This window comes from Heterodontus francisci, chromosome 3 (genome assembly GCF_036365525.1).
Source record: "Heterodontus francisci isolate sHetFra1 chromosome 3, sHetFra1.hap1, whole genome shotgun sequence".
Lineage (NCBI taxonomy): Eukaryota > Metazoa > Chordata > Chondrichthyes > Heterodontiformes > Heterodontidae > Heterodontus > Heterodontus francisci.
Window position 1 is genome coordinate 69,538,270 of NC_090373.1, and position 12,311 is coordinate 69,550,580.

Consider the following 12,311-nt stretch of genomic DNA (forward strand, 5'->3'; position numbering starts at 1 on the left):
ATCAGGGACTCCCTCTACTTCACTTTCAGACTGGGCAGCCTGTGCCAACTCTCTGAATACTGGGTCGGCTCACTGAGCCTCAGCTAGGGAAAATCCATTTAATTCATTCCCTGGGTCTCCTAACTTTCCAAAGAAAGTCTCAGCCAGGCAGACCTCATGATCATTTCCCTGCAGTGTCAATGCAGCCTCCTCTGGTGGAGCTGGTTTGATCATGGCCTGACCCACTACACATTCAGGGACTCTGCAGGAGACTGTCTCCTGCCATGTCCTGTCTTTCTGACCTCCTGCAGTCTTTTTTTTCACTACTGGGGGCGGCTATCACTTTCATCCCTGCCAGATCATTACCTAGGAGCAGGTCAACCCCATCCACAGGCAAATTAGGGACAATCCCTACAGTCACTGGTCCCAAAACTAGGTCCCGTTCCAGATGCACCCAGTATACAGGTACAGACATACACTGCCCTCCAATACCATTCGCCACCATTTTGGTGTTCACTGCACTCTCTGGCAGAAAGGTCAGGCCTTTTCCCAGTTAAAGGGATCTGGTGGCCCCTGTGTCCTTGAGAATCACTATGGGCTTGCTGGCCCCACTCGAAGGATATGGGGTTACTTTCCCTTCAGATACAAAACCCTAATAACCTTCAGGAATCCTATTAACTTTTCCTGCACTGGCCATAGTAAGCTTCCCTGGTTGTACTCTTACTGCAATCAAAGCCACAGCCCATTCCGTGTTTTCCATCAGGCCCTCGTCTTCACTAAGAGGGTGTACCCTGATTAGCCTGACCGGTTTCCCATCAGAAATGCCGCTCAGTGTGTGAGATGTCTGCGCTTCAATAAGAATGTCCACACTGAAATCTGCCAACTGCTGCAACCTCACAGCAGGGGAAAGACCACATTGTCAGTGTCTGTGAAGATAACTTTCATGTGTGTGGCTTTTTGCCATCTAATGTGTAAGGGAGCTCACTGAGGCTCTTTATTCATTGAGAGCCAGCCACGTTTCATTCTTTCTTGTGTTACGAGTGTGCTTCTATTTTTTGTAAAATATGTTTTTAAGGACTTATAGTTGAATTATAGACATTGGTTCATCTGGAAGCTTGAAGAGATGCTGTTCTTCATGTTTTTTTAAAAAGAAGTCACCAGAGGTTCCTGGACTTGGCTTGTAAATAAACCCTTGCTGGAAGGCACCTGTTTTCAGATAAAATACCAGCAGGGAGCTTGTTGTTTTGACTTGGGGAAAGATGTTTGCAGAGAAGTGACAGGTCATGAATTATAGAGGTCAGGAGGCCTGTCTTTTATGACATTGTTTATGGTTTCACTTTGGACACTGAGTTGGTACATGGAAAATGGTTTTTAAAAAAGACAGTTGGAGTGTAAACTGCTTGGAAGACAGTTGTTTTTTGCCTGCCAAGAAAACCCAGCTCATCTCTTTCTCTCTCTCTTGGAAAGAAACCCTGCATGTCCAGTGTGTGAGTCTCCTGTTTCCTCTTGTATTTGAAGAAACCCTGCGCATCGAATGTGTGGGAGCTGAAACCCCTGTTGCCGCGTTTCTGCTGTAAGGTCTGTCTGAAGCCTCAGTAGCTGCATTTCTTGGAATGCCTTCCCAAACTGACCTTCAACATCACCTGGAAAGAACTGTTCTGGGAAAATTCCAATGACAGTTGTCTAGATGCATTTGGGACACCAAACCAAAACAAAGGACATCTTTCCATATCTTCTCTTTTTTTCTTCAAGAATTAATGAGTATTCAGTATAAGTGTTTTTTTTTTGTCTGTTATTTTGTAACAGAGCTCTAAACAAAAATCCATTTATTTGTCCGGTTAACCGGTGTACGTATGTATGTATGTGTGTGTGTATGAGGGACTAAGGTAAAAGGGGAACTTTAATATTTCAATCTGTGTGTTTATGCTTTACTTCATTACTGGTTAAGACTTGTTTTATAATAAACTGATAATTATGCTGTTTATTAAAGAAACCTGGTTAATGTGCTTTATTCTGGGATAAAAATAGAGTATATGATTGACCATATCGGTAAGTGGGAAAATTTAAACATATGTTGTGACCTCTGGAGAAGTGAAACTAGAATAAACAGTGCACTCCTCCTGTCTCGGTCGTGACACTTGCCAGAGACCAGCAGGCAGAGCGAGCATGCGACTTTACTAGGATTGCAGAATTCCCCATGGTGCAGGGTGCCACCGAATGCACGCACAGATGTTTGGGTGATGTGGCTGTCAAGGTAGAATAGCTGACAGTGTGTGAGATATGGGTGTGAGGATTGCTGCAGTGTTAAGTGTGTGAGGATGAGGTGAAGCATATGAATGTCAGGTCTGAGTCCTGATTGGTAGAGATTATTGGTAGGTGAGTGAGGGGGATGTGGTGAATTGAGGAGTGGCTGAGACAAATGGTGCAGTTGGCAGAAAGATGCATTCCTTGATCACTCGTTTGAGGTAATAGATCTTCATGTGGCACTACATCTAGATCCTCGGGACTTGACTCCTGGTATTGATCTTCATGCTATCTAGTCCCACTGCCTTTTGACCATATGCCTGGAGAGACTGCTGTCCCCACTGCGGAAACAGGATATTTCTCCTCCTTTCTACCTCCTCCACCAAGGTCTCCAGTGCAGCTTCCGAAAAGCCCATTCTCTCCCATGGTCTGCCTGTCATTGTTTTCCAGGCCAGATTCATTTCTTGCACAACTCCCTGCACCTGCTTCAGTCACAATGTGGCTCCCCTTTAAGAGGTGCCAGGAAGTTACAATTTTAGGACACTTGCTGATGTATGCAGCCAATAAAGAGTCAAGTGAGTGCTAGTCGCACACAGAAATCATTATAATGAGCAGAGAGCATGAAGTTGGCATGCTGCCTCCATTTCATTCAACCGACATGGGTTAATTGTCCATCACGATCCCTATGCTCATTTTCAGGAGCTATCCAATTTCTTTCCTCTTTTTCCTCCCAGTATATTCCTTGCCATCTCTCCTGAAAGTGCTGACTCTTGCTGGAATACAGTTCCACGGACAGTGATTGGACTCCAGTACCTCATACAGATTACTGTTGTTGGTTTTAAAGTTTCATAGTTGAAGATTGTCTGAACTTTACTAGGGTAATTAGGGTAATAAACTAACAGATTGGACTTTTCTCCAGTCACCATGTTAGTTAATTAATAATAATTTGGCACAGCTCAAAGTTTACCCTTAGCAAAACATCTCCCAGCCAATACTTATTAGGCAGAAGACTGTGGAATAAATTACTTCGAAGAGAATTTAAGAAGCTTCTATGACAAAGCAAGGAGTGATGTCCCATCAAATATATCTCTGAAATGCTTTGGAATCCTGCTTGAGCACTACATCACAAAAGTGACTACACTTCAAAAGCACACAATTGATTGTAGAGTGCTTTGGGCATGCTAAGATTTTGAAAGGCGCTATATAAATGCAAGTTTTTCTTCAAATAAGCAAATAGAATCGCTATGGTCCTTGTCCACTTATGGGTATCATAGTTTGCCAGTAAATAACAAGGAAGATATAGCAAGACTTGATGAACTATGACAATTGTCACACAGTTATTCTGCAGTTTGAGTCATTGTCATGCAGTTTTGGCTTCACACTGACATGAAAGGAATGATTCAGTGATTTTGGTACAGGTTGTGACAGTCGTACAGAGCACATCTTGAGAAACTGCAAGCGTGCACCCCATACTCCTTTGTCCATTAAAATTAAAACCAATGGACTGAAAATTCACACGATATCCTGGTCTGGTCTCCTTGTGTTGCCAACTGAGACGGCTTGATCACAGAATCTCCCCTAAAATATGTGGTTACAATTAGATGTAAAGTCATCTAAGTGCTCTTAGGAAAGAGGTACAAGGCTATCTCCAGGAGTTCATCTCATACCACTTCAGCAACACAATAGCTGCAACATAGCTGTAGACAGAATAATGCAAAGTAAAAAACATCTTGCTAAGCAGTCCCTTTCAAAACATCATCCTGAAATGAGATAGCTGTTTCTCTCTTAACACTTAAAATTTAACTGGCAATGCACAGAGCTCTGTATTCCCTGATCAGAGAGTCATTTAGAGTTAGTGGTATTGCTCGGATCTGTTGGTTCCACATCACTCTAGACAGAGCATTATCTGTAATATAACAACTCCTTTATATCACTTTGTAGTTATGTTTAACAAAGTTGCACATGTGTGAAGTTGGAGGTTGACTATTCATCCACACATTTATCTCACCAGATCATGAGAGGGCTTGTAGATAGTCAAAAGAATTATGTTAATCATTGTGCATTTCCTTTTAATACTAATAAATAGTGAGTACATTTGCGGAGGTCTGTGGTTGCCATACAGTCTTGCTTACCAAGACAGCTGGATCAGAGAATCGGGTGTGGATCGCAGGGCACCCAATTTGGGGTGTTTCAGATTTTTAAGTCATTTGTTTTAATGGAGCAGTTCTCCAATCCATACCTCCATCCAGAAAGACTCTTCACCTTATAAAATGTATCCAAATTCATCCCTCATAGGTGTGTGTTTATTTGAAATTGGAGCTCTTGTGGTACAAACATACCTACATACAAACATACGAACATACGAATTAGGAGCAGGAATAGGCCACTCGGCCCTTCGAGCCTGCTTCGCCATTCAATAAGTTCAAGGCTGAACTGATTACTCCACATTTCCACCTACCCCTGATAACCTTCCACCCCCTTGCTTATCAAACAGATAACTACCTCTGCCTTAAAAATAGTCAAAGACTCTGCTTCCACCGCCTTTTGAGGAAGCGAATTCCAAAGACTCATGACCCACTGAGAGAAAAATATTCTCCTCATCTCTGTCTTAAATGGGCGACCGCTTATTTTTAAACAGTGACCCCTACCTAATTCTAGATTCTCCCACAAGGTGAAACATCCTTTCCACATCCACCCTGTCAAGACCCCTCAGGATCTTATATGTTTCAATCATGTCACCACTAACTCTTCTAAATTCCAGCAGATACAAGCCTAGCCTGTCCAATCTGTCCTCGTAAGACAGCCCACTTATTCCAGGTATTAGTCTAGTAAACCTTCTCTGAACTGCTTTCAAAGCATTTACACCCTTCCTTAAATAAGGAGACCACGACTGTACAGAGTACTTCAGATGTGGCCTTACCAGTGCCCTGTATAACTGAAGCATAACCTCCCTGCTTTTGTATTCAATTCCCCTCGCAATAAATGATAACATTCTATTCGCTTTCCTAATTACGTGCTGTACCTGTATACTAACTTTTAGCTATTCATGCACTCGGACACCCAGATCCCACTGCATCTCAGAGCTCTGCAATCTCTCACCAATTAGATAATATGCTTCTTTTTTATTCTTCCTGCCTAGGTGGACAATTTCCCACTTTCCCACATTATACTCCATTTGCCAGGTCTTTGTCCACTCACTTAACCCATCTATATCCCTCTGTAGTCTCCTTATGTCCTCTTCACAAACATAAGAACTAGGAGCAGGAGTAGGCAATTCAGCCCCTCGAGCCTGCTCCACCATTCAATACGATCGTGGCTGATCTCATCTTGGCCTCAACTCCACTTTCCTGCCCATTCTCCATAACCCTTCAACCCATTTCTAATTAAAAATCTGTCTATCTCTTCCTTACATTTACCCAATGTCCCGGCATCCACCGCACTCTGGGGTAATGAATTCCATAGATTCACGACCCTTTGAGAGAAGTAATTTCTCCTCATCTCTGTTTTAAATCTGCTACCCCTTATCCTAAAACTATGACCTCTCATTCTACATTGCCCCACAAGAGGAAAACATGCTCTCTATGTCTACTTTGTCAATCCCCTTAATCATCTTATTTACCTCAATTAGATCTCCTCTCATTTTTATTTATTTATTTAGAGATACAGCACTGAAACAGGCCCTTTGGCCCACCAAGTCTGTGCCAACTATCAACCACCTATTTATACTAATCCTATATTAATCCCAAATTCCTACCACATCCCTACCTTCCCTCAATTCCCCTACCACCTATCTATACTAGGGGCAATTTATAATCAACCTGCAAGTCTTTGGCTGTGGGAGGAAACCGGAGCACCCGGCGAAAACCCACGCAGTCACAGGGAGAACTTGCAAACTCCACACAGGCAGTACCCAGAATTGAACCCAGGTCACTGGAGTTGTGAGGCTGCGATGCTAACCACTGCGCCACTGTGCTGCCCAATAAGGAACGGCCAACGTCTAAACTCCAGAGAGTAAAGGCCTAAGCTGCTCAATCTCTCTTCATAAGACAAGCCCCTCATCTCTGGAATCAATCTAGTGAACGTCCTCTGAACTGCCTCCAATGCAACTCAATCCTTTCTCAAGTAAGGGGACCAAAACTGTACGCAATAGTCCAGGTGCGGTCTCACCAATGCCTTGTACAGTTGCAGCAACACTTCCCTACTTTTATACTCTATTCCTTTAGCAATAAATGCCAAAATTCCATTTGCCTTCCTTATCACCTGCTGTACCTGCAAACTAGTTTTCTGCAATTCATGCACAAGGACACCCAGATCCTTCTGCACCGAAGCACTCTGAGGTTTCTCTCCATTTAGATAATAACTTGCCTTTCTATTCTTCTAACCAAAATGGATAACCTCACACTTATCCACGTTAAAATCCATCTGCCAAATTTTGGCCTATTTATCTAATCTATCCATATCCACTTGTAAATTTCTTATTTCTTTATTGCAACTTACTGTCCCACCCACTTTAGTGTCATCTGCAAATTTGGTTATAGTACCTTCTATCCCTGCATCCAAGTCATTTATATAGATTGTAAATAGTTGGGGCCCGAGGACCGAACCCTGTGGCACCCCACTAGTTACATCTTGCCAACCAGAAAAAGACCCATTTATCCCCACTCTCTGTTTTCTGTTGGTTAGCCAATCCTCTATCCAAGCTAATAAATTGCCCCTAACCCCATGTGAACTTACCTTGTGTATTAACCTTTTGTGCTGCACCTTATCAAATGCCTTCTGAAGTCCAGATAAACAACACCTACAGGATCCCCATTATCCACTTTGCTTGTTACATCTTCGAAGAACTCTAATTAGTCAAACATGAATTAATTTTCATAAAACTATGCTGACTCTGATGGATTGCATTTTGACTTTGTAAATATCCTGTTATTACTTCCTTAATAATGGATTCTAACAATTTCCCAACGACAGATGTTAAACTAACTGGTCTACAGTTTCCTACTTTCTGCCTCCCTCCCTTTTTGAATAAGGGCGTTACATTAGCTTTTTTCCAATCCACTGGAACCTTTCCCATATCCAGAGAATTTTGGAATATTATAACCAATGTATCCACTATCTCCACTGCCACTTCCTTTAATACCCTAGGATGTAGGCCATCAGGCCCTGGGGACTTGTCTGCCTTCAACCCCAATTGTTTGCTCAGTACTTTTTCCCTAGTGATGATGATTGTTCTAAGTTCCTCCCTTTCTATAACCTCTGCATTACCTGGTACTATTGGGCTGGTACTAGTGTCCTCCATCATGAAAACTGAAGCAAAATACTGATATAATGTCTCTGCCATTTCTGTGTTCCCTTCTATTAATCCCCAGTCTCATCCTCCAACGGACCAACACTAACTTTAGCTCCTTCACAAGTTACTTTCCTACCTATCTTTGTGTCATCAGCAAAGTTAGCAACCATACCTTCGGTCCCTTCATCTAAGTCATTTATATAAATTGTAAAAAGTTGAGGCCTCAGCACAGATCCCTGTGGCACACCGCTCATTACATCTTGCCAACCAGAAAATGACCCATTTATGCCTACTCTCTATTTCATGTTAGCTAACCAATCTTCTATCCATGCCAATATGTTACCCCGTACACCATGAGCTTTTATTTTCTGTAATAACCTTTGATGTGGCACCTTATCACATTATCAAGTGTTCCCCTTCTACCTATCACTGGAATCATCACGTTGTTTAAAAGCATTTACTAGTTTCACATTTATCTAATTTTTCACCAGCTTTATCTCAAAATAGTTGTCACTCACTGTTAATACTGAAGAAGAAGCAGGCAGAAATTAGCATTTCTAAAGCAGATCATGAAGTCTGTGAGGAAAATTTAACAACCAGAAGTGAAAGAAAATAAGGGAAGAAAATTTACTTTACCATTAAACTCAATGAAAATAATGAGGTCTTCATTTTTTAAGAAACTTCTGCGTTGAAGCTGCTTGTGTGATATGAACGTTGACCAACCCCAGGATCTACTCCGGTAGCAGTCACAAGTAGAATCATAGGTTCCAGTGAGTGTAGGCTTGTCCCAATAGAAGGTGTCATTTTTGTCTGTAATTAAATTCATACAGCTGTAGTCATGTCAAATGACTCCCAAACTACCTTAAACACTATAAATAAAAGCAAAATCCTGAGTACTGGAAACCTGAAATCAAAATAGAAAATGTCAGACAACATAATGGTGTGCAGTCTTCATCTTAACCATTTGCCTGGTTTTTGTGTTATTCAAAAAAAGTCACAACTAAATACTGCAATAATGGAGGAAATGCTGGATTGTTGGAGCTTTCAGCAGTTGTTTCTTGTACAATAGTAGAGAATACAACATACAATGTGATCTATGGATTCACAGATGGTATTGCACAGTGGGCGCTACATTGTGATCTTTTAGAATACTCATGGACAAAGACGAGAGTGGTCCTAAAGGAAGGGTGCTAAATTGGGGGAAGGCCAACTATACCAAAATTCGGCAGGAGCTGGGGAATGTAGATTGGGAGCAGCTGTTTGAAGGTAAATCCACTTTTGATATGTGGGAGGCTTTTAAAGAGAGGTTGATTAGCGTGCAGGAGAGACATGTTCCTGTGAAAATGAGGGGTAGAAATGGCAAGATTAGGGAACCATGGATGACAGGTGAAATTGTGAGACTAGCTAAGAGGAAAAAGGAAGCACACATAAGGTCTAGGCGGCTGAAGAAAGACGAAGCTTTGAAAGAATATCGGGAATGTAGGACCAATCTGAAACGAGGAATTAAGAGGGCTAAAAGGGGTCATGAAATAGCTTTAGCAAACAGGGTTAAGGAAAATCCCAAAGCCTTTTATTCATATATAAGGAGCAAGAGGGTAACTAGAGAAAGGATTGGCCCACTCAAGGACAAAGGAGGAAAGTTATGCGTGGAGTCAGAGAAAATGGGTGAGATTCTAAACGAGTACTTTGCATCGGTATTCACCGAGGAGAGGGACATGACGGATGTTGAGGTTAGGGACAGATGTTTGATTACTCTAGGTCAAGTCGGCATAAGGAGGGAGGAAGTGTTGGGTATTCTAAAAGGCATTAAGGTGGACAAGTCCCCAGGTCCGGATGGGATCTATCCCAGGTTACTGTGGGAAGCGAGAGAGGAAATAGTTGGGGCCTTAACAGATATCTTTGCAACATCCTTAAACACGGGTGAGGTCCCGGAGGACTGGAGAATTGCTAATGTTGTCCCCTTGCTTAAGAAGGGTAGCAGGGAAAATCCAGGTAATTATAGACCGGTGAGCCTGACATCAGTGGTAGGGAAGCTGCTGGAAAAGATACTGAGGGATAGGATCTATTCCCATCTGGAAGAAAATGGGCTTATCAGTGATAGGCAACATGGTTTTGCGCAGGGAAGGTCATGTCTTACCAACTTAATAGAATTCTTTGAGGAAGTGACAAAGTTGATTGATGAGGGAAGGGCTGTAGATGTCATATACATGGACTTCAGTAAGGCGTTTGATAAGGTTCCCCATGGTAGGCTGATGGAGAAAGTGAAGGCGCATGGGGTCCAAGGTGTACTAGCTAGATGGATAAAGAACTGGCTGGGCAACAGGAGACAGAGAGTAGCAGTGGAAGGGAGTTTCTCAAAATGGAGACGTGTGACCAGTGGTGTTCCACAGGGATCCGTGCTGGGACCACTGGTGTTTGTGATATACATAAATGATTTGGAGGAAAGTATAGGTGGTCTGATTAGCAAGTTTGCAGACGACACTAAGATTGGTGGAGTAGCAGATAGTGAAGGGGACTGTCAGAGAATACAGCAGAATATAGATAGACTGCAGAGTTGGGCAGAGAAATGGCAGATGGAATTCAATCAGGGCAAATGCGAGGTGATGCATTTTGGAAGATCCAATTCAAGAGTGAACTATACAGTAAATGGAAAAGTCCTGGGGAAAATTGATGTACAGAGAGATTTGGGTGTTCAGGTCCATTGTTCCCTGAAGGTGGCAACGCAGGTCAATAGAGTGGTCAAGAAGGCATACGGCATGCTTTCCTTCATCGGACGGGGTATTGAGTACAAGAGTTGGCAGGTCATGTTACAGTTGTATAGGACTTTGGTTCGGCCACATTTGGAATACTGCGTGCAGTTCTGGTCGCCACATTACCAAAAGGATGTGGATGCTTTGGAGAGGGTGCAGAGGAGGTTCACCAGGATGTTGCCTGGTATGGAGGGCGCTAGCTATGAAGAGAGGTTGAGTAGATTAGGATTATTTTCATTAGAAAGACGGAGGTTGAGGGGGGACCTGATTGAGGTGTACAAAATCATGAGAGGTATAGACAGGGTGGATAGCAAGAAGCTTTTTCCCAGAGTGGGGGATTCAATTACAAGGGGACACGAGTTCAAAGTGAAAGGGGAAAAGTTTAGGGGGGATATGCGTGGAAAGTTCTTTACGCAGAGGGTGGTGGGTGCATGGAACGCATTACCAGCAGAGGTGGTAGACGCGGGCACGATAGCGTCTTTTAAGATGTATCTAGACAGATACATGAATGGGCAGGAAGTAAAGAGATACAGACCCTTAGAAAATAGGCGACAGGTTTAGATAGAGGATTTGGATCGGCGTAGGCTTGGAGGGCCGAAGGGCCTGTTCCTGTGCTGTAATTTTCTTTGTTCTTTGTTCTTTTCTTCCAGGGCGGCACAGTGGCGCAGTGGTTAGCACTGCAGCCTCACAGCTCCAGGGACCCGGGTTCGATTCTGGGTACTGCCTGTGTGGAGTTTGCAAGTTCTCCCTGTGTCTGCGTGGGTTTTCTCCGGGTGCTCCGGTTTCCTCCCACAAGCCAAAAGACTTGCAGGTTGATAGGTAAATTGGCCATTATAAATTGTCACTAGTATAGGTAGGTGGTCGGGAAATATAGGGACAGGTGGCGATGTTTGGTAGGAATATGGGATTAGTGTAGGATTAGTATAAATGAGTGGTTGATGGTCGGCACAGACTCGGTGGGCTGAAGGGCCTGTTTCAGTGCTGTATCTCTAATCTAATCTAAATCTAACCCATTGAAAAGAAGGCTACAGGCTAAACTAATGAGGCTTTTCTTAGAAAAAAAGAATAGAACACATCATGTCCAACATACGGCCCATGGGGCCAGTATCCAGCCCGCCAAAGGTTTCCATCTGGTCCATGGATATATTTCAGAGATGAGAAATTTTCCATTGTCTCCCTTTTTCAGACCGGCTATTTAAAAAAAAATCGTGCTCTGTTTCAAAGCTGTTAGGTTCAGACATCGGAAACAGTGGTTTCTGAAACTATGACAGATTTTTCATTCGTTACATGGGATGTGGGCGTCGCTGGCTAGGCCAGCATTTATTGCCCATCCCTAATTGCCCATGAGAAGATGGTGGTGAGCTGCCTTCTTGAACTGCTACAAATCCGTGTGGGGTAGGTACACCCACAGTGCTATTAGGAAGGGAGTTCCAGTATTTAGATCCAGCGACAGTGAAGGAGCAGCGATATAGTTCCAAATCAGGATGTTGTGTGGCTTGGAGTGGAACTTGCAGGTAGTAGTGTTCCCATGCATCTGCTGCCCTTGTCCTTCTAGGTGGCAGAGGTCGCAGGTTTGGAAGGTGCTGCCTGAGTAGCCTTGGTGCGTTGCTGTAGTGCATCTTGTAGATGGTACACACTGCTGCCACTGTGTGTCGGTGGTGGAGGGAGTGAATGTTTGTGGATTGGGTGCCAATCAAGCAGGCTGCTTTGTCCTGGATACTGTCAAGCTACTTGAGTGTTGTTGGAGCTGCACCGATCCAGGCAAGTAGAGAATATTCCATCACACTCCTGACGTGCCTTGTAGATGGTAGATGGGCTTTAGGGAGTCAGGAGGTGGGTTACTCGCCGCAAGATTCCTAGCCTCCGACCTGCTCTTGTAGCCATGGTATTTACAAGGCTACTCCAGTTCAGTTTCTGGTCAATGGTAACTCCCAGGTTGTTAATAGTGGGGGATTCAGCAATCGTAATGCCATTGAATGTCAAGGGGAGATGGTTAGATTCTCTCTTGTTGGAGATGGTCATTGTCTGGCACTTGTGTGGCGCAAATG

The 12,311-nt window shown here is 43.4% G+C and overlaps 1 protein-coding gene across 1 annotated transcript in view; it reads right to left on the reverse strand.

Moving 5' to 3' along the window:
• LOC137357031 (meprin A subunit alpha-like) overlaps nucleotides 1-12,311 on the reverse strand; it is a 60,520-nt gene that overhangs the window by 13,990 nt on the left and 34,219 nt on the right. The window contains exon 12 of the mRNA XM_068022977.1: nucleotides 8,150-8,323. Within this exon, the coding sequence (XP_067879078.1) occupies nucleotides 8,150-8,323 (174 nt within the window). The remainder of the gene's footprint in view (nucleotides 1-8,149; nucleotides 8,324-12,311) is intronic.